This window comes from Castor canadensis, chromosome 15 (assembly GCF_047511655.1).
Source record: "Castor canadensis chromosome 15, mCasCan1.hap1v2, whole genome shotgun sequence".
NCBI lineage: Eukaryota > Metazoa > Chordata > Mammalia > Rodentia > Castoridae > Castor > Castor canadensis.
The window spans coordinates 74,722,236-74,745,415 of record NC_133400.1 but is presented as its reverse complement, the minus strand read 5'-3'; the positions used below and the strand labels follow the sequence as shown (position 1 = coordinate 74,745,415).

General features: G+C 40.0%; 1 protein-coding gene across 3 annotated transcripts in view; it reads right to left on the bottom strand.

The window, feature by feature from the left end:
- Pip4k2a (phosphatidylinositol-5-phosphate 4-kinase type 2 alpha) overlaps positions 1 to 23,180 on the bottom strand; it is a 164,032-nt gene that overhangs the window by 52,877 nt on the left and 87,975 nt on the right. For 2 of the 3 annotated variants that reach the window (XM_074056526.1, XM_074056527.1), the window contains exons 2-4: positions 16,303 to 16,400; positions 14,878 to 14,974; positions 1,236 to 1,388 (exon numbers count right to left, since the gene is read on the bottom strand). In XM_074056526.1, the coding sequence (XP_073912627.1) occupies positions 1,236 to 1,388; positions 14,878 to 14,974; positions 16,303 to 16,400 (348 nt within the window). The remainder of the gene's footprint in view (positions 1 to 1,235; positions 1,389 to 14,877; positions 14,975 to 16,302; positions 16,401 to 23,180) is intronic. The other variant, XM_020167453.2, reaches the window with a different exon arrangement.

The following is a 23,180-nucleotide window of genomic DNA, read 5'->3' as shown; positions in this document are numbered from 1 at the left end:
ATGCCATAAAACTGCAAGATGACTGTTATAAGCTACTGTTATTGCCGATATTAGTTACTGTTATTAGTTATTGTTATACAGGACAGTATCTTGATGATACTGATGCTACCACTACCAGCACTTCTACAATATATTGAGTACCTTATGTATGTCCAGTACTGTGCTAAGTACTTGACATAGATTTTTCTCATTTAACTTTTAGGATTTCATAGTTAGATATTAACATCATCACTGTATAATCGATGAAGAAACTAAAGTCTCAAAGTCCCTGTCCTGTAAGTGGCAGGGCTTGGATTGGAACTTAGGACTGTGTGCTTCTGTACCACATGCTCTTATTATTCCACAGTAAGTAAGGCCTCTTACAGATTGGGCTAGGCCCTGTGGACATGTACTCAGCATGCAAACCTATGCTGGAATTTATTCTGTGAGAGGGAGAAAGCTGCTCCTTCGGGTAGTTCATTTTATACTCAGGTGTTTACAAAGAGATTGTCCTTGAGGATGAATGGGGGCAAGAAGTAGACAACCACACTTTCTGAAATCACATACTTCACAGTAGAATGGGGCTGAGAGTGGACTTTTCTGGGGCCAGGACAGGAAGGGTCAGTGAGAGAAGGATGGGATTTGGGGATATAAATGAATGAAAACTCAAGAGCTCAACTGACTTCTGGCACATGCAGAATTTCTGGAAAGCTGCCAAATATTAAGCTGAGTCATTTAATTTTATTTATTTATTTATTTTGGTGGTACTGGGGTTTGAATTCAGGGCTCACGCTTGCTAGGCAAGTGCTCTACCACTTGAGCCACCAGCCCTTTTCTGTGGTGGGTATTTTCAAGATAGCATCTTATGATGTATTTACCCCGGCTGGCTTCAAACTGTGATCCTCCTGAACTCTGCCTCCTGAGTAGCTAGGATTACAGGCGTTAGCCACTGGTGCCTGGCAAACTGAGTCATTTTAAAATCAGAATGATGATCATTGAGACTATCATACAAGGGATATTAAGAATAAAATATTATATAAATAATCAATGACCTTTATAGCATTAAGCATTCCTTAATGTGAACTGTTAGTAATCTGGCTGCAGATGTTGTTTTGGAACACCAGGCTAAAGGATATTTTTATGTCAAATGTGTTCTCATCATTTCCTAACTATATATTTAGATCTTTGGCCTTGAGGACAATTAGGCATGAATTTTAACCTGCTCTGAGATTCAAATAAAGATAAAGAAAAATTACCTGGTGGTATTTCTTCAGGATGTTGTGCATTTCGGCCACATCCTCACTGGTAATGGTCTTGATGATGTATCTTTTGTCGTAGGATGTGTGAAACCGAGCCCCACTGCGTGCCTGGGAGTCGTTTGGAAGGGGTGCACTTCTGGTCAAGGAATTCTTCCCGGGTGGGATAAGAGGGGAGGAGGGAAGAGAACTTGTTAAAGGTCTGGCTTTCTGATTCTCAGATAATTTGTTGTGATAGCTAAATATTTGTCTTAGGAATAAGGTGATAAATAGCTGACAATATTTTATGATTCATCATAACTCAAATTGTAAGTCTTTCAAATGAAATGAAAACAGCCTGGGTGAGGAGTATGGTGGTTCTAATATCCTTAAAGTAAATTAGTATCTACAGTTATAATAATAGTTACTTTAATCATCTTATTCTTTTCAAGTTGGACAAGAGCTCAAATTTATTCTTCTGAGTAAGATCAGGTTCCAGTTATGAAAGGAAATTATATAGTGACTGAAAACAGGCATGGTGCTGGCATTTTGCAGAGTATTTCTCCACATTCTGGGAAGATCCCCATGCAGTGGATACTATGACATCATCATCATTTGACAGATGAGGAGATGAGGATGGGATGAGAGAGACTTAGTAACAGGATAAAAGTCACACAACTAATAAAAGAAGAACTAGAATTCCAATTCATTGTGGTTGGCTCAGAACCCAAGTTCTCAACTAGTCAAGTAGCAAACTGTTGCCTGTGGAGGAGGCAGAAGCCTGGGCAAGTATGTTCTATGACAGTTGTTCAGGCCATCCTCCGTCCCTCTTCAGCCATTTTTGAGTACTCACAATCCTCTGGAGGGTGGACAGGGAGGGGCTCTGAGTAGAGGCTCTTCTGGCATCATTTCATTCCAGCATCTGGTTCAGGTGGCTACACTCTAGCTAGCAATGTCTACCTCTTCTTTTACAGGGAACTCTTCTGTTTGGGTAACCTCTTTCTTAGACCCACTAGGAAATTTCCCCTGCTTGCTCCATCCTTCTCACTTTGGCCACAAGACCAGTGGGAATACAAAGTTCTGGCATCTGAGGAAGCCCAGCCTTCATGCTGCTAACCTGTGCTCTTGAGTAACTTCATCCCCTGCCCAGTTCCACTGGCGTGTGTGTATGTGATTCAACGGCAAAGACACTTTCCCCTTCAACTTTTTCTCTAAGCATGGACATTCAAAGCCCCCAGTGGAGCAAACACTGTCCAGTTCAGGGAACATAGATGCCTTTGGAGAGGCAGGTGGTGTCTGTGTCCCATGGATTTTCAATGAAAGAGTCCCTTTCTGCCTGGCACATTCAAATCTCCTTATTCCTCTCCTTCCTTTCTTGATGAAATCCAACAGGACTGAGCCATTCAAAGTAGAATCAAATCACAGCAGTGCAGAGGTTCATGGAAACCCTGAGCTTGAAGATGAAGTAGCCCATGAGCTCATCCTCATTTCCCAGGGTGCACCTGGCAGCGCTGTAGCAGATCATTACATCCTGAGACATGCATTTTGGATCTGATGCAAGGAGGCACACCTGCCAAGTGCAGAGCCAGTACTGCCAATTAACTGAATCTGCTTTCCTGAGCTTATTAGAAAACTTGAGATGAAAAAAAAAATCAATGTAACTCCCAATGACTTTAACCAGCAGGATTTTGCAGTGTTAAATTATTCTTAAGACAACTGAAATTCATTAGCTGGATTGAGACTGATGAAAAGGATTTTCAGGATGAAAATGGCTATATTAACAAGAGCTTAATTCTTAGTTACATTTTTTTCCTTAAAAAAAAATCTCCTTTACACTACTTCCTCCTTAGAATAAAAAAAAAAAACAAAATCAAAGTGAATGTACCCTTTTGTGGGTAAATGCTAGCAAAATAGCAATTACAGTTCATTGCTAATGGTCTTACTTTTTCCTCCCAAACATTAATTTGCAAAAGGATATTTACTGAAAATAAGAACTGTAAGAATTTAAGACTGCAAATTATCTTCAGGCATTAAATCAAAGCAGGAACAATGAACTTCCTGGAAGCCAAGTGGAACAGACGATAAATCCTGTAACACTGATAATACACATATAATCACTTTGCATGTAGGGGTGGGGAATAGTAAGGACAACCATATTCAGCCAAGGATGGAATTACAGCAGCACCAATGTCATAGTTCTTTTTCCTACACGTGGTAGAGAGGAAAGTAAACTGTTCTCTCAGGGGCCAATGAGGGAGAATAAAAATGAGACAAGCGTAGTCAGTCAATCAGTACTTCCCAAGCTCAGGGAGCAACCAAATCACCTGGGAACCACGTTAAAATGCAGATTTGGATCCTATAGGTTGAGGTGGGGGCATTTAAGAAGTAGATGATGCTGATGGATCTAGTCTGCAGACCACATGTAAGTTCCAAGGGTCTACTGAATTATGGTTATGTGTTTTGTCTGGTGCACAATGTGTAAAGTATATTCAGATGTGATAATGACACCTTTATCTGCATCTTTGCTCTCCAACTCTAGTTTGGTTAAAAAAGGAAGCTTTATATTTAAAAATTCATAATATTCATTGTATTAATTAAAGAAATGCTTAATCATATTGACCATGGATAAGGTACTATATAGGCTAGATACATTATAGGTTCTAAAAGACTAGAAAAACATAAATCAAATCCTTAGCTGAGATGCTGCCTCCTCTCTGATTCTTTGCTTTTCCCTTTAATTTTAAAGATGTTGCTATAATCGCTTGTTATAATAGACTTGGCGTTAGGATACTGGCCAGGTCTTAATCCCAGCATACAAAATATGACAACTTTTAATCTTGAATCTTTCTCAAGTCACTTTTTTAGTAGTCACATGAGTAGTCCCAACCTACAAGAGGATGCGAAAAAAATATTTTAAGACTCTTAGTTTTCAAATAATCAGTAAACTTTGACCTGGTGTCAAAATTTAGAAAGTGTCTTTCACATCACTATGAGCTTAAGAATATATAAATCAAATTTAGTGAGAGCCTTACGTAAAAGACAAGTAGAGAATCAGGAGTTGCAATTTTACACAAAATGCCTGATCTTTGGAATGATTCTAAAGCTTGGAAAGACGCAGTTCATTATTTCATAATTATTAAAAACATTCTTGTGAGAAAGGGAAAGTCAGGTGCATTTTTCCCACTCAAAGGGAAAAAAAACTGGTGGACAGTGGAACCAAGAAATATGTCTAAGACTCCTGCCTAAGGCTTCTTCTGAGGTAGCCAAAAAGGGCACTGACAAAGTCAAGACCAAACTTTTGTTATTATGGAACATCACAATTACAGAATTTCTGTAGTCTTTGAAATAAGGTAAGACTGTTTTAGAGGTAGTGCAGTTTAGGACGCTGGTCTGGAGTCTAGAATACACTCTGCCATTCATTCCATCTTCCATTCATCAGCTCTGCATACATTACTTACCCTCTCTGAGCCTCAGCTTCTGTAAAGTGAGGAAGAATAAGCCCAAGACAGAGGGAAAGCTGAATTAGAGTCTTACCTCTAATTCAGGTCTTTTGTAACAGGAAAAACACACTTACTGTTAAGACAGGGCTCACTGCTCTAGGAACTGCTGGAGGGCACAGGCCTTAGAAGGTGACTAATACATATTTCCCAAGGAGAGTCTGGTCAAAAGACAGGATACCAACATCTCGGCAAAGATATAACGATGGCTTAGGACATTTGAGCCAAGATTAAAGGATGACAATAGTTCATAGAGCCACATGTAAATAATATCTCAAAGACTCCAGATATATTTAGGCAACTTCACAAGAGGAAGCACATGAGCCAAGGCAAGGAGGTCTTGTTACATTTTCAAAGTCCTCCTTGTGCTGCCTACAAACAGTCTGCTCTCCAGTGAAACTCACTATGAAACTCCTCAGGGTGCTTTGTTCAGTTGCAAAGGAAAACTGAATCACAGCATTGTACAGGATGTTTGGACAAGGAGGGAGGCGAAGAAGAGAAAGCTTGCAGGAAACAGGGCCTGAGGGTGACTCAGGTGCCCCAAGGGGCCATCCCTCCAAATGTAAATAAATCTCACAATCCAACAGCATTAGAGTTGGAAGCAACCTTGGAGATTATTCAGTCTACAGATAAGAAAATATAGACCTGGAGATGTAAATGAGTTGCTCATCTCAGTTTTTATTAATTAATGCATCCAGTTGAGACAGTGTACAGCTCAGGCTCTACAGTCTGGTGAGCATTTTGACAGGATAGTTGATAATGATTTTTCCACGGTGACAAATACCTTTTAATACAAATTCAGAGTGTGAGTCAGCTGGCCCAAAATCAAACTTCTTTTTTTTTCAGTTTTGCCAAGTGAAGTATGTAGAAAATATCATCAGTATCAGCCATAGTGCTAACGCAGCCCAGAGTCCTTTACTTACACTTTATTAACCTGGGTACAGAGCTATCTTGGCTCATTCTAGGACTTCATTGCTTGACTATAACTGAAGCAGGCAGAAATAGGAGGTGTCTTCTCACCAGGCAAGAGCTAAGCCTGGAAGACTTTGAGTTTCTGCACCCAAGCTTAGAGTCAGGCAGTTTATGCAACATAGACTGTGGTGACCACATCAACTCTAAGACTTCTTCACATTTCTGACCATATGACACTTTTCATCATGCTTATTTTAATTAGTTCACATAGGCTGAGAATTGTTGGAGATTTTCATTCTTCTTCATCACTGGCTTCTATCTTTTGAAGGCTGCCCTGCCCTCTGTCTTTCTCTGCAGAAAAGTACATGGGTTTCCTTTGCAAAGAATGCAAAAGGAGTTACACTGAACACTGGGAATGTTGACTTCTAGGATAATCCCCATAATACTAAAGTAGAACACAAATGAACAGAACAGGGAAAAAGAAGTTAGGTGAAATTGGCAGGTTAGGACAAGATGTGCATGGAAGGAAATATTATTAAAAAAAGTACTGCTAAGATTATTTATTTTAATCACCTGATTCAGTTCTGAGATTCATTTCTGACCCAACCAAGGTCTCAAAAGTGTCATCTGTAGGGTTGGTTCGATCATTCTCCAAGGTAATTCCCATATTTAAAACAAAATATTCATTTTTAGGAACTTTCACTTTTATCTAACTGTTTATATGAGAAAGCAGCCAGACAAAATTACCCAAAGAAATCCTCCTAGGATTTGGAAAGATATGCTCTTATTAAAATCCAAATTCCTTGCCATGTATGGAGTTATATGTTCTGAAATAAGGTGCCATTATTTAAATTTAAAACCTGGGGCTCTGAACCTTTCAGTTCAAAAGTGATAGGAGGTTATTTTCTATAGCCCTTCTCCATAATTAACAACTTACATTTTTATAAGAGAATTTAAAACATTTTATGTAGACGTTTCAAGTTGAAAGCTCCCAGCCCACATGGTCTTTATTCTATCACTGGCCTCTACTTAATGTTCAGCATCCTCCTAAACCAATGAGAAAGGCAGACAAGGGACACAATAAAAATTACTTCAATGGCAATGGTTTAAAAGTCTGAGGCTCTGAGGCCCTCAGCTAACTCCTCCCTTCCTATAGTCCTTACTGTTATCTGATTATCTACAGAGACAGACAGCTGCACTGGATGGTCTCTGGGTTTCCTACTTGCTCATCTAATTACTAATCAGTATTAACTGCTTCTGTCAGTTCACAGAGACTTAGGAAAGGGACCTCAATTTTACTACTAGTTAATGGGGAAAATACTAATTAGGAGTGTAAATAAACTGCATTTACATGCATGTTACAGTCATTGACTACTCATTTTCTTCCATACATTTGATAATTTCATATTATTAACTACATAATTTCTTAAAGTTATTTGTTCTGAATGGGAGTAATATTATCATAACCTGTTCCATGGAAAAGGTAGCCAAACAATCAATGTTGGGGAGAAAGTCTCTTCTTAAATATAAACTAATTTCATATTCCAAATCTTGTTCAACAGCTTTACTGAGATAATGATTCACATGCCATACCATTCACCTATTTAAAGTATACAATAGAATATTTTTTGGTATATTCACAAAGATACATAACCACCACCACAGTCATTTTTAGAGCATTTTCATCATTCCAAAAAAAGAAACCCCACACCTATTTGGAGCCACTCCTGTTCCTTTCACCATTTCCCAACCTAGAAGCCACTACAAATTCACCTATTCTGGACATTTCATATAAATGTGCTCACACAGTGTAACGGCATTTGTGATTGGCCCAAACATTTTTCTTGCAAGGCCCTTAAAAACACTCATTATTCCATGAGGTGACTCACTATGCAGCTAAGCAGGCTGCAGACCCTAGACCTGCAGACTCCCTGGGCAAGGAAGGCGGCACCCTGGATGCTCTCTGCTTAGTTCAGTACCTAGATGTAACAGCCGTGAACACAATACATCCAGCAAATGTCACTTGTAAGGCTGATCCTAGGCTTGTGGGGTGTTAGCTGGAGAGATGAAGATGAAATGACAAGAATTCTAGTTTTAGGTTAGATACTGGTAAGAATATGACACTTCAGTCCATTTTTTCCTGACTCTCTTGCAATCTGGTAAGTTTATTTTCCACAGTCAAATACATTTCTGGTCTTAACGATATCTGATATTCCACAGCTGTGTTTCAAGCTCTGGTGCCACCTCAGCCCTCAACTGGAAATAAAGGAAGATAATGAGAGATAAGCTCCCTCTTCAGTGGTCTTAGTGTCCTTTCCCTTAAGAAAAGGATTAATGGTTCTGTCCTCCCCTCCCCCCAAACACTGTGCATTGAAGATGTTTATTTCCGCAGTGGGAGGTCCAGGATTAGTGGAGCCTCCAGAAGGGTAGAGGAAACAAAAAGGTCAATTTAATTAGCTCGTTCCTGCCACCAGTCTTTTATACTGCTCATAAAAATGTCCTGATTTAGTAACTGTTACTTTCCCTTATACTTTTTTTTAAATACAAAGCAGTTTGCACATTGAATTTTCTTGAACTAATCATGGATTTGCACAACCTTTTCTTTTGTTATAGTTTGTACATTCTGCTAAAATCATGCATGAAAAATTTGTTGTTGTTTTTGTGGTGCTGGGGTTTGAATTCAGGGCCTGGACCTTGAATCACTCCACCAGCCCTTTTTGTGTTAAGTATTCTTGAGATAGTCACGTGAACTATTTGTCCAGGCTGGCTTTGAACTGAGATCTTCCTGATATCTGCCTCCTGAGTAGCTAGGATTACAGGCCTGAGCCACCGGCGCCTGGAAATGAAAAGTTTTTTTTTTTACTGTTAGTCAAAGGAAAGGGCACTTAAAATTTCTCTGCCATGCTCTAATGTGGAAAAGCAACCATCTTACCAAGAGGGAACCTAAGTGGCACTCATGCACTCTTGATGATTTAATAGATTCAGAGATTTGACAGCTTAGTTTGACAGGGTCTCAGAGAGCATCGTATTTTCTCCCTTCATTTTACAGATGAGGAAACTGAGACCCATTGCTACCAGGTGAATGGCTTATAGTCTTACCATCAGTCACTGAAAATCCAAGACTTGTTCAGGCCTCCTAGCTCCCAAGAAATGTTCTTTTCTCCAAATCAGACTACCTGTTTCATAGACTTGAAACCTGGAAACCAATCTCTGTCCTGCTGACAACTCAGGATTATGATTACATGCCTCAAATCACACGGCCCAGGAGACAGAAGTGATTGCCCAGAGAAGGCTGCTTTCCAGGCTTATATGTGACATATCTGAGTGAGCACAGATGGTCTTCTGACCTCATCAGAGAGTTAAAGACCAACATGCTAACTTAAACATCATCATCAAGGATTTATTAAATGCACACTGTGTTCAAAGCCCTCAGTTAAGCTCTTGGGGAATATCAAAGAAGGTCTGAGCTCTGATCCCAGGTGTATAATGGCTTTCATTATAGAGAGGAGTAAGACACAGTGCAATTTAATGTTTATCAATAATGAAGCAACTTATTAGAAAAGAAGAGCATAGAAATGATAAGTGATGAGCAACAGAGAAATCAGCAGAGTTGTAGGAACTTCACAGAACATCATGAAATCACCTTTTAAAATCTCAGGCTGAAGTTGACTATGGAGATTAAAATACCAGAGACTTGTCCCCAAGACTCATGAAAAACAAGCTTAGTGTTGAATGTTCTAGGAGCACCCAGTGGCAAGGATGACTTACTGTCAGCTCTTGGTTGCACATCAAGAGGTGCCACCCCAAGTAGGTTCAGGGCAGGAAATACAGGCAGGCAGGAAGCCTGGGCTCAAAGGTTGGGGTAGGTTGTGGTGGGGATAGCAATTTCCTGAGCTCACTCACAAGCAAGACAAAAAGTACCAGAAAAATCTGATGTTGATGGGCTGTGAGGGGGCTTCCAAGTTATCAGGAGCCTGTGCATCTGAGAGGGAGCATCTTTGTGTCTCAACCTAGGTGCCTACCTGTGCAGGGTGAAGTAGCCTTACAGGGCTTGGCGTGAGTGTAGATAGGGTAGCTAACTTGGGAGGAAAAACTATGAAAGAGACAAATGATCAAACCCAAACATCCAATGACAAAGGGACAAAATTGCTGAGACAGTGCCAGAAGCAAGCACATAAAGAACAGTGACACTGTAAATATGACTATCAGCAGACAGGATGTTGTAGGATTCCCATAAGCACATCTGTGCCCATCCCTCCCAGAGCTGGGCTTCTGCTCCTGATCCAATCTTGAGCTTTACCTAGAATGCCCAACTGTGTGACTACCACAGCTAATAGGTCAAAGACTCAACTTCATTTTTTCTTCTCTACCTTAATCGTAAACCCCAAACTTGTTGCCATCATCCACATCACTTGCTCTCTCAGCTCCTCAACACCTCTTTGGCTTCTGCTCCAGTAGGTCATCAGCCCCCAATCTGACAGTTTCTCTGTCAAAATCTTGTGAAGCTGCTTGAGGGTGTCAGTGACAAGTGCCCTGGTCCAAGCCTCCTCTTTACTCACTGGGATATTTCACAACTTCCTAGTTTCCTTATCTTCCTTTTATATGTTCTATACTTAACTGTTCTATCATCTTTCAAAAATACAGGCTTCATGACATTGCTCTTCAGCCTTGTTTCCTTGTTCTCCCCATCTCTCTGGCTATTTTCTCATCTTTATCTTCCACAACTCTGTCATCATCCAACAGCTTCACATTGGATGGGTTCTCCTGCCTCTTGTATGCTCCCACCCTCTCAGCCTTTCCTCCCTTTCTTCCGCAGATCTCTCTTGAGGGTCTGCCTCTGTGCTAACCACTGGGCAGGCAGCCTGTGAGCAAGATACTCACAGTCCCTGCCTTCAGGTGGCTAAGTCCATTTGGGAAGTCTATGTTCGAAAAACATTTTCCAGAGCAACTGGCAGAATTGTTTTCGCCCAAAGTTTACTCTGAAGTTCTTAACATTCTAGAATTTGAAACTTGAAACAGAAACATTGAAAGTTTAAAATGTTAGCCTTTAAAATTAATCATTTTAAAATTAGAATTCTCTGTTACAAATACAAAGAAGAAAGGGTATCAAACGTGAATAATGAGAGATTCTAATTCAGGAGACACAGTAGGGGAAACATAAACCTGATATTATCTAACACAATGAACAAGAGGGCTCAGTTTCAATTATGTGGTGCATGTAGGCTCCATCCTGTGCAACTTTTTGATATCTGGTGGGTAGTCCTTTCTGGAAGCTCAGAAGCAAACTGAAACTTCCAACTGACTTCCAAGGACTGTGAGAAGAGGCCCTAATATCCTGCAAGACTGGAAAGAGTGGTGCAGATGTTCTTCAAATGCATTAAAAATTTCTTTGGCATCTGATAGAATCCAGTCTTCATTTTTTTCCCTTTCTGCATTTCCTATAATGTTTAGAATGTTTAGCACAGAGCCTGACATGTATTAGGTACAAATAAATATACAATGAGTTGATAATATTGAGTGAAATCATGGCCAAAGGGGCCATGGCTTAAAGGTGGCATTGGTATGGCAGAAACAGAAGTGTAGCAGAGATGACAGTGTAGCCCTCCTAGGAAGTACTCATCTTTAAAGGCATCCTAGCCGGGCACTGGTGGCTCACGCCTATAACCCTAGCTACTCAAGATGCAGAGTTCAGGAGGATTGGGGTTTGAAGCCAGCCTGGGCAAATGGTTCATGAGACCCTATCTTGAAAAAACTCTTTACAAAAAAAGGCTGGTGGAGTGGCTCAAGGTGTAGGCACTGAGTTAAAAACTACTACTGCAAAAAAAAAAAAAAAAAAAAGCATCCTAAAAGAAGGGTAGGGGGGAGGTCGCACTGATCAAAAGTAATCAAAAGAACATAATTCAGTTTAAGTATATTACAAGTAAAGCAAATCACATAATTAAGAAAAACTACTAACGTGTTAGAGAAAGTTCTCAATCTTCAATCACTAGACACACACACACACACACACACACACACACATTCAATGGTGTTGTGGTTTGGATCTGAGATGTCTCTAGAAGGCTTGGTCCCAACTGGGTTTGCTATTGAGAGGGTGACTAGATGGTGAGAACTTTGATATAATGATTTCACAACATGGTACCATTATTGGGAAGTGATGGAGACTAGGAGGTGGGGCCTGGTTGAAGGAAGCAGGTCATTGGAGTGGGCTTTTGAAGGGTATATTTTGTTCCTGGTCTCTTCCTCTTTCACTCTTTCTGCTTCCTGGCAATCATGAGCTGAGCAGTCTCCTTCTCCACCTGCTCCCACAGCCATGATATCTGTTTCAACTCAGACCCAAAGCAATGGAGCCAGCTGACTGTGGACTAAAACTTCTGAAACCATGAACCAAAACAAATCTTTCCTTCTTTTTGAATTGTTTCTCTCAGGCATCCTGTCACAGTGACAAAAGGGACTAATTAGATGGTATTGTTATTAATGATAAGTATTCTAGAACTGGTGTTTGAATTTCTCTTTAATAGCCAGGAAAAGAAGTTTTATTTTTAAAAGACACTTAAGAAATTAAAACCTGAGGAAAGACAGAAATGAGTACTGGGATATGAGGAATGCTTTTCAGTTCCTTTTAAGAAGTTTAAGTTAGAGCTCAATTAAGCAGGCTAATTACTTTGTTCTACTTCTGTCAAAGTGGCCTCCATTCAGCAATACTGACGTTTTTTCAGGTGCAGCAAACAGGCATTCATTCACACAAACAAGACCAGACCATGGAAAGAAAGGTCTGATATAGGATGAACCAGACAATGGGGCTCCTTATCACCACACTTTGTCCAAAATGCAAGCACTTCAGAAAATAAACACAGCAAAGCAATGGCTGGCCCCCTTTAGCAAGACAGAGCTTCCAAAAGGTCATGAAAGGCTAGGTGACTGACCCAACTTTTCAAATCAGACTGGGAAAGAACATTCCAGGCAGCTCTATGGATGGGCTCAGAAAAAGATTTCATCTTTTTTTTTTTTTTTTTTGGAGGGGGTGTGCAGGGAATGGAACCCAGGACCTTGCACATGCTAAGCGCATGCTGCACTACTGAGCTCCATGCCCAGCCAGCTCAGGTTTCATCTTTTAAACACACAGTGTTCAGGAGCCAGCAGTCAGGAGTGGGTGAAATGGCTGGTGGGAGGTTCTGCTCAGCAAATGCAAGTCAGCAGGCTCTGGGAGGGGACAAGAGATTGACCTTTGCTATTTGATGCTCATATGCCAAGTGATGTCTGCTACATGGACTGGCTGTGATGAATGGACTATTTGGCAGTTGAGGTGATGGACCCTTTTGGTCCTGCCCACTTGGCACCTTCACCCCTGGCTCTACAAATGCCCTATTTTATTTCAAATCAAGTAGCTAGCAAACTGGATTCAGTCTGACACTTAATATTTTGTCTTCAGTAGGAATTCTGAGGCCCTTCCCCTGCTGAAAATTATTTTTATTTATTAAAATTTTAAATTTATTTTTTAAAATTTATTTGTTTTTGCTATGTTGGGGATGAAACCCAGGGCCTTGCACATGGTAGGCAAGTACTCTAACACTTAAGCCACACCCCCAACTTGCTGAAAAGTTTTTAGGAAACACAAACTCTGGGAAAGGAATGGAGAATCAGGTTTACTGAAGTTACTCTGAACACCCACTTTTTTTTCTTTAAATAGAAATACAGTTGTCAAAGAGAAAGCAGTAATTTAAATGCCAAAGGCACAAGGCATAGCTGAGGAAAGGAGGGGTGTTAAGATGATTAATTATACTCACGGACTCCTCAATACTGGTCTCCTAGGCTCGAGTTTAACAGACTTGCCAATTAGTTACTCGTGAATCATTCTCCACTTGCCTCGTTTCCCTTCAAAGTTTGCACTCAGCAATTTGCACTTACTTAAATATCAACTTATATGGTTTTGTTTTTAGGGTGAAAGAGTAGTATCTTAGTATTTCAAGAACTAAATTGGTCATTTCAGGAAAGTTCTCTGCTGTAGTGCAGAATTCAGAATGCAGTGGGATCATTTTAGATCTTGTTAACGGAACTGATGAAGAAAAGAAACATAAGGACTTAATTTTCAGTAATGAGTTGAGGAACCTTACAAGATGCTATTGCAGAGCCCTCAAAAGTCAGTTTCTATGAAATGCCAGAGCAGCTGTTTTAGTAAAAACAAAATGGGGACAAAGGAGGGTCATGTTCATGTGTGGCTCCAGATTCAAGCAGAGGGGATTTCTGTAAGATGTCAAGTTACCTGCTGCTAATTCCTCTGAAAGTGCCCAGTTCATTTTCATGTGGCCTGTTCAATACAGTAAGTTCTTAAACCATATGGAATTACCCCTTTTTATTTCCTATAAGCCCTTTCTACTACCCAACAATTATTCTTTAAAAGTTACTTATTTATTCAGCAATACATGCCAAGCTCCTAACTGTGACCTAAGTTCAGTCTTTATCAACGAAGCCCCAAAGCAAGTGCTGGATCCAGTGCAGTCTTCAGAATGGGACACCCACCTCCTGCCTGTGATGCTCACTACCTCTCAACCCTCCCTGCATGTAGGGAGTCTCGGCTCAGAACCTGGGCCTTCATAGGGACCACGACCCTGGTCCACACTGAGGGGTGTCTCAGCAGCCTGCCCAACACTACTTTCTAAAGCATGGCAATGTCTCACGTTTGAGAAAGCATATGAGATATTCTTGGAAACTCTTAACAAGTGGCAGGGTAGGGAGTAGGAGCACTAATCCTTTAAGGGAAAATGTTAGGTAAACAGTGCCAATATTCAACTTGTAAGGTCACTCAGTGTGGCAATAAGGAACTTCATGCAGGATAAATTAGGATTTTAAATTTGGGGAAAATTACAAATGTGTTTACTGGATTTGAAAAGATTTAAAATATCAGTGTTAGATTGGAGGTATGGCTTAAGTGGTAGACTATCTGCTTTGCAAGAGTGAAGTCCTGAGTTCAAACCTCAGTTACACACACACACACACACAAACAAGTTAATGCCTAGGTTTCTGCTCTTAAAAAAATACCTTGGTGTTTATGGATCTAGTTGGCTATATAGAAACTCAGGTGACAGTTGTCAGATCCTTTTGTAGAAAAATGATCATGAATCGACAGATTCAAAAACACTGAAAACTTCTTACACAAAATGTACTTGTAATGATAAAATAAGTCTTATTTTACAGAGCAAAAGGCATGGGGAAACCATTTCCCACTTAAAGCAAGTGTTACAAAAGCAACTCACCTGGAAATCTTGGTCATCAATTCCAAACCTCTCCCGAAGATTCCGGAACACCATTGGGCAGTATTCCTTAAACTTGAAATGGCTTGGCATGTTTTCTCTGAAACAAACACATTGTTGAATAGAGCTCAGGCAGATGAAGAGGTAACCAGGTTTGACTGTTCCCATTTAGAGGGAAGGGTGTGGCATTCTTTGTCCACGGAAGGCACAGATGATTACACAGAACCAGGTTCAACCCAGTAAGATCCAAGAGGCAGAAGAGGACAGACCAATAATATAATCTCCTTTATCACAAGCACACTGGGACTATGTGGCCCCTTAATCCTGATCACACAGGACAGCCATTCTCCAAGGAAGAGGTGAGAAGGGAAGGGGACAAGGTGTAGGGAAACTGTGAAGGAGATGCAGAGAAGGTGGAGAGTCAGGAAGGAGCGCGGGGAAGCCCGACAGATGTCCCACACTGTTCTGCTATTGTGGAGTGGAGCTGACAAAACAAAACTGTGCCCTCACAGCCCCAATGATCTATTTTATTTGAATACCACACTCTAAATTTGCATTAAGAAAATTCCCTCCAAATGTCAACTTCCAAATAGTGTGATGGGACAAAGGAACATATCAGTTTCACTTCAGAACAATGGCTGCATTTAGAAATTGGGAGGGGGGGGGCTGGAAATGTAGCTCAGTGGTAGAGCACTTGCCTATCATGCATGAAGCCCTGGATTTAATCTCCAGAACTGCCAAAAAAAAAAAAAATTCCTCCATACTTGATCCTCATATGGGAGGGAATTCTTTGATGCTTATCCCCTCATGCAGAACTGTATTCCCACAAAGCCATATAAATTATACATGTATGCACATCCCTGTTATTACAGCGGCCTGACTGTGAACCCCTTGAGGGCAGGCCATGTCTTCTACATTGCTATTTTCTCCAGCTCTAGAAAGACTACCTAACATGTAACAGATGATCCATAATGTCATCTAAAAATAACATTCAAATGAAGATGGATATTTTCAATGCCCAATATGACATTCAATTTTTTTATAAAAATGTATCTTACTTTTTTATTGTTCTATGATATAGTTACTACTGTTCGTAAAGTGTTGTCAAAGTTTTGTGTAAGAGCTGAGGTTCATAACTGCTAAATATTCCAAGCAATTTACAACCTCAACAAATTAAATTGTAATGAGTATATCGCTTTTAATGTATAAGATATTCATAGAGAACAATATGCCAGATGGCAAAAGGATATTATCCCAGAGGGCCTGCTGCTGCTTCTCTGAATATGACAGATGGTTATGTTTATCACAGGATTAACTTCAGCAAAACTTTACTCCCACCCACTGAAAAAATTATGTGATTACAGAAATCCACAAAAATAATATCTTAGCAGACACATCAGTCCCACAAAAGGGCGCACTTGTACTTACTTGTTAAAAAGGTGATTGTCCACCTTTATCTTTGAATAGGCTTTGAAGTCATCTGGCATCAACATAACAGGGATTTGAACATGGCTCAGTTCATTGATCTAGAAAAACAGGAAATAAATGGCACCAGTTATTACTATCTAGATGGGAAGGACTTGACTTGAATCCATACTTGCAAAGAAAACCTGGTGGACACAGGAACTTCCTTGCCCACCCACTCTCCTTCCTCCTTACTTCTATCCTAAGCTCTCTCATCCTGTCTAACTCATTTCCTCATTAGACTTTACCATTGCCTGATAGCTCCCATCCAGCTCTAGTTCCAACTCCAACTTCTCTCTGTCTGACTCTGGGTCTTGGTGGCAGCCAGATGTAATAGCAAAGGAGGAATACTGGGAGGGGGTAGCACAACCCTCAAGGCCACTTGTCCCTGTTTCTCCTCCATCTTCCTCCTGCAGACTCTAGACCAGGGTTTTTTTTTTTTGCGTTGCTCAGGATGGAGCACCAGGGTCCTTGCATATGCTAGGCAAGTGCTCTGTCCTCAGCCCCTTCCTCAGCCCCTTCCAGGCTTTTTTTTTTATGGTACTGGGATTTGAACTCAGTGCCTTATACTTGCTAGGGAGGCACTTTACCACTTGAGTCATTCCATCAGCCCTTTTTTGCGTTGAGTATTTTCAAGTCAGGGTCTCTCTATTTGCTTGGGCTGGCTTCAAACCATGATCCTCCTAATCTCTGTTTCCTGAGTAGCAAGGATTATAGGTGTGGCCCTCAGTGCCAGGCCTCCCAGAGATTCTTTGACAACTTTGACATTGTCAGGACAACTTCCTTCTATAAAGAAAACGTTATAGACTTCCCTCTATAAACTTCCCTCTATAAAGAAAATGTTATCTGAGGAAGAGGGATTTCAAATCTTCAAACATTTGTTGAATTAATTGACAAGATTTGTTGATTGATAAACATGATACATACATTTGAGCATCCAAAGAATAACAATGATATCCATGTTGTCTTTATTTATTTTTTTTTTAATAGGAACTAAGTACTGGGGTGGGGTATAGATTTACAACAGAGGAACTTTCACTGAAGGAAGGAGAAAGACACTTGCCCTGGGATTCCACAGGGAGGTCAGTCTGGGCTACAAAGTGAGTTCCACACAGCCACCCTGAGCTGCATAGTGAAATCCTATCTCAAAAAACAACTACAATACACCAACAACCAAAAATGCAAAGATGTGGTTCCAGAGGACAAAGGGTGGTAAGTATCCAATTCCATTTTTACGTGGTGAGTGGCGGGTACAGCTTTTGATACATGACTTTGAAAAAACTGAACTTTCTTTTGATTAATTGTTTTGCATCTCAGTTCTTAAGCTAAATTCCTCCTTTGCTGATAGCAACAAAAACCACTTTAAAGGTTTATACTTCCAGCAGAATGGAAGGTACTTTATAGGGCTCTCAGTTCCAAAAGGCAAAAACAGGCTGGAGGGGTGGCTCAAGTGGTAAGTGCCCCTGCCTAGCAAGTGTGAAAAACAAACCAAACCAAACAATGCACAAACAAAAACAAGCAAGCAAACAAACAATGAGTTCCTTGATAGAGCACATTAAAAAAAAATTGCTGAGTTCATAGAAAGCAGAAGAAATCTCCAGGACACCTTCCTTCCCCCAGTGAATATAATCCACAGAGTTTAGACCACTCTGTGATGATCCTTAAGCAAGTCTGAGAACTAATGCCAGTTTCAACACTTTCTTGGGCCAAAGCTGGAGGGCTGGGGGAAAGGCTTAAAGAGAACACAGGGGACTTGAAAAAGTGATTGCAAATTCCTGTAAAATGTGAGAGAACAAGTTGGAAATGAGAAGTGGGTCTGAGCTGAGGATCCGTTTGTAGTCTGTGATAGTTGAATTGTTGACAGTGACATGCCTCAGGGTACAGGCTCAGAGGCAGATGGTGAGTGAGGTCCTTTAGGTTTGAAGATTTTGCTTTTCAAGTGTGATACAAAGGAGTTCTAGGACAAAATTGGTACAAAATACTCTGACCACCTGGAGTTTCCACTGTAGTTGATAGGGCACAACATTCAAATCCAAGAGTCCAAAACAATGTGAAACCTAGTCAAATAAGTGTCATGGGAACTCAGAGCAGGATTACACTGTCACAGATGGGAGTGAAGGGCTTCTTGGAGGGAGTGAAGCCTGGTGTCGTTCTGGAGGGGTGGAAAGCTGAATAGTGTGTCATTTAAATGTCTGTGTACTTTTAGTTATTTCTATAAGTCCCATCTTCATAAGTCAGGTTACCCCAAAAGGTAGGGAATGTTTGGTCCTCACCATTAGGGAAGACAAGAAACGAGAAGCCAAATCAAAGAAAATTGTACCAACACTTTCGTTTACATATAAGGTGTTGAAATTAAAAGAGATCACAGAGGTTCTGTAGTCTCGTCTCTCATTTTGCAGATCATAACACTTACTGGTCTAGCTAAATCTCTACCTGTATGTGTGAGGAGTAGGTTGATACTAAGTTATTTTAGCTATTTCATGCTACTTTGTCTTTCTTCCAGATTGCCTTTCATTCACAATAGCTATACATTTCCTTTCTTCCTCCCTTGCTAAATTGTTTTTCCAAACTTCTTAGCCAGTGAGTGGCTAGATTTAATGAACAAATACTTTATGAATCAGAGGGCCAGTCACTTAAAGGAAGCTTTTAATTAGTAATCAATATTTTTAAAGCAGTGCACCCATGAATTCCTACATTATTTTTTTTTCTGTAGGCATGTTTTATTTTGTATATGAAGGTCAACAGTTATTCATCAGTTTTAAGGAAAGGTTTTAACTTCAGCACTACTTGATAACTGAAGCTCATTTAACTTCCAGGATAACAGTCCCCTTTGTCTTATTACCGTGCCATTACACAAACTAAAAGGTACTGGGGGTCTCTAGTTCAAATTCATGAGCAGATGCAGCTGAAGTCAATGAGTAAGTCAATCCTATTTACTTATTAACTATGAATAAGCATTCATATATGTCACTTAGGTCTCTGGCTGTGAATTTGCAGATTTCAGGACAAAATTCTTGGGTTTCAAAGTCTTCAGAGAAAATTTAAATTTATTAGTTTGGCATTCTACCTAGCCTGATCATTCTATATGGCCCATGCCAAAACTGGTAGCAAAACTAACAATGGTTTATTATTAGTATTTTATCTATTTACTTCCTATTTGTTTATTTTTTTTGCAGTGCTGGAGTTACAACCTAGGACCCTGCTAGGCTAGTGTTCTATTATTGAGCTGTTTCTCTAGGCCTTAGTGTTCTCTTTCTAAACAAAGCACTTTCTGTTTGTCTTTATAGATACTTAAATTGGGTACACACACATGTATTTCTGTAGGTTATATAATATTCATGCACGGAAACAAAAAGATTTGTGTTACTAATGCTATTCTGAAGGGAAAAATAATATGCCCCACCCCTTAGGAGCAAGCACACATTAGGAAATCCAAATAGTTTTTAATTTACAGAGATAAAAGTAGTTTTGGAGTTTATTAAACTTTTATTAGGTCAGCCAAACAAACTGAAAGCACTAGTTTTACTATTCAGGGCACATTTATGGTTCTTTCAGGTTGCAAATATTTAATGAACTCTTACAAAAAAAGGGCAATACCATTTTATACTTGTGAAATACCAAAATGTTTTCATTCTGTTTGTGCTGACAGTCATATTTATGGTACTATACAGCTTATAATTTTGTAAGTATATTAGAAATATTTCCATACAGAGGGGCCATAGGCTGGGACCTGTGCCCTTAAGGGACCTTGTGGACTTATTTACACCATGCAGTCACCCTCAAAATATAAGTGTGGATCAGCATTGCCTTCCTGCCTAGCTGTTGGGCATGGATGCTGACAATGATGGGCCCAACATATGACATAAAATAAAGGAAGGAGTTTTGTTGTCAACCTCCATAGAAACAAGGGGGTGGGGCAGGGAAGGCTGGGGAGAGGGAAAATACAAAGTTCCTGTTCCTGGCTGTAATTCAAGAGTGAAGGAGCAGGGAAGGCAGAGAGGAGCTGGCATGGGTGGTGGAGGAAGGCAGTTGGAGAGATCTACTAAGGTCCCAGACTCAGCTTTGTCTGAATTCACTTTACTACTTAGCGCTAACCTCACTGCTAACAGTTACTGGATATTTGCCAAGTACTACGTTAAACACTCTGGAGACAGTATCTTATTTCATCTTCATTATTCCCATTTTACAGATAAGGAAATTGGGGCTTAGTGAGATTAGGTAAGACATAGCTACTAAGTGGTAGCTGTACCTGGAATCCAGCCTAAGTAGGTCAGTCTTCTCCAGTCAAGGCAACTTACTGGAGTTGGCTGCCTCAGATGTAAGATTCAGAGACCTGAACTGGCTGAGCCTAAGATCTTTTCAAATTCCTTTCAGCCTATGTACTTATAATTCACAGGAAGTTCATAAAATGACTACCTAAAATTTATGTCTTCATTGTGTTAAAAACTTCTAAAGAATATCTTTTTAAAGTAGTATTAAATAGTATAAATGCATGTCTAATTGAATATGCACCGTGGTATTCAATTATAACCAGCTGTGGTTTCAGCAGGTGGAAAGGTCTGTGTCACTGAAGTTTTAATTCCTTTGACATTCCTGTCACTTCCAAAAAGGGAAATAAATATTCTTCAAGCTCTATTTAAATCTGAGTGAATCATAAATAGTATCCTTGAAGAATAAAAAATGGATTTCCAAGGCAGTTATTTACTAGACACAATTGTCTGAGTCTTCCTTGATGAAAAAATTATGATTAACACAAAGCATAGTGAACTTTATGTGGAACTTTTCTTTTAAAATGCTACACAGACTGGAGGTGTGGGTCAAGTGGTAGAGTACCTGCTTTGCAAGTGTGAAGCCCTGAGTTCAAAACCATCTCACCAAAAAATAAATAAAAATAAAATAAATACTGAATAGACCAACACAGAAAAGGCATTTTGATTCCTCTCCTTACCAAGATAGTCAAATTTTCATCCTGTGCAAGGTACCTCCAACAATGTAAAACTTTTTCTGTGAGTCAAATCTACTGATTGAAACAAGCCTCACTCCTGCAGATTGAGAATGAATTCATGCTGGCAAGAAAACAGAGGTTGTAATTAAAGTCACACAAAAGGGGAGGGGTGAATAATAAATGGGTACTGGACAAGGAATAAATGAGACCAAGCTGAATCTAACTCACAAAAAAGTTTTACAGTGTTAGAGGTAATCTGCATGGGATGGAAAATTGAAATTAAGGCATACACGTGTCCCCTGAATGCCTTTTCTTATTGTTGATATTTAAAAAAAAACTTCACTAATTTATAGGATTTTTAAATCAAACAAAGTATTTGTTCATAGTCTTCACCAGCTATTCAGCAGATAAGGGATTAATATCCAGAATGTACAAAGAGCTCAAAAAACTAAACAGCCAAAGGACAAGTAATCCAACTAATAAATGGGCAAATGGATTGAACAGACAGTTCTCAGAATAAGAAATGCAAATCAAAACTACAACTAAATTCCATCTCACCCCAGTCAGAGTGGCCATCATCAAGAAAAGAAACAACTACAAATGCAGGTGAGGATGTGTGTGTGGAGAACCCTTATACACTGTTGGTGGGAATGTAAACTAGTGTAACCACTATAAAATCAGAATGGAGGTTTCTCAAAAAACTAAAAATAGACCTAACTTCTGACCCTGCCATATTTATCTTGGGCATATATCTGGAGTGTATATCAATATACAAGAGAGATACCTACCTACTCATGTTTATTGTAGCGCTCTTCACAATAGCCAAATTGTGGAATCAGTTAAGGTGCCCAACAACTGACGAATGGATAAAGATTACACACACACACACCATAGACTATTACTCAGCCATAAGAAAAAATGAAATTTTGTCATTTTCAGGAAAATGGATGAAACTGGAGATCATGCTGAGTAAACCAAGCTCAAAAGGCCAAATATTGCATGTTCTCACTCATTTGTGGAACCTAGACCTAAAATTATGATAATGATGATGACACTGGGACATAAATGTATATGGACGACTGTCTGGGTGGGACCAGTGGGAGGGGAGAAGGGAAGAGGACGGGATACTGAGGTATGAAGAGGATAGAAGGATGCTGCATGAATACTTGTACGTATGAAGACAGCATAATGAACCCCACCACCGTTTGAAGGCGGGGAGGGGGAGATGGGAATATAATGAAGGAGATGAACTTGTTTAAGGTATGCTCACACATGTAATCCTAGCTACTCAGGAGGCAGAGATCAAGAGCATTGAGGACAGAGGCCAGCCTGGGCAAATAGTTTGAGAGACTCTATCTTAAAAATACGCAGCACAAAAAAGGGCTGGCAGAGTGACTCAAGTGGTAGAGCACTTGCGTAGCAAGCGTGAGGCCCTGAGTTCAAACCCCAGTACTGCCAAAAAAAAGTACACTGTATGCATGTATTGAATTATCACAGTGAAATCCCCTTGTATTATTAATATAAAATATATCAAAAATCAAAACTTACACAAGAATATTTTCGTACATTGTGAGGCATGAATCAATGACAATTCAGATCTATTCACTCTAAGCACCATGTTCTCAGACTCACATATTATTAAAAATTGAGTTGCATTCAACCAAGAATGCACAGCAAGGAGCAAAAAACAAAGCCCCCCAAACCAACCAAACCCCCTCCCCCATGTGTAGTAAAGCCACTCAGATACTTAATGTGATTACAGTAAAGACAATTGCCTACAAATGATGACTCACTGAGATGAAATAGAAAGCCCCTAGTGTGGGCAGCTGCAGGCTGCCCTGCTGAGCACACAGAGGGTCCTGGGGGCAGAGCTGACTTTGGGCAGTAAGTCCATCTG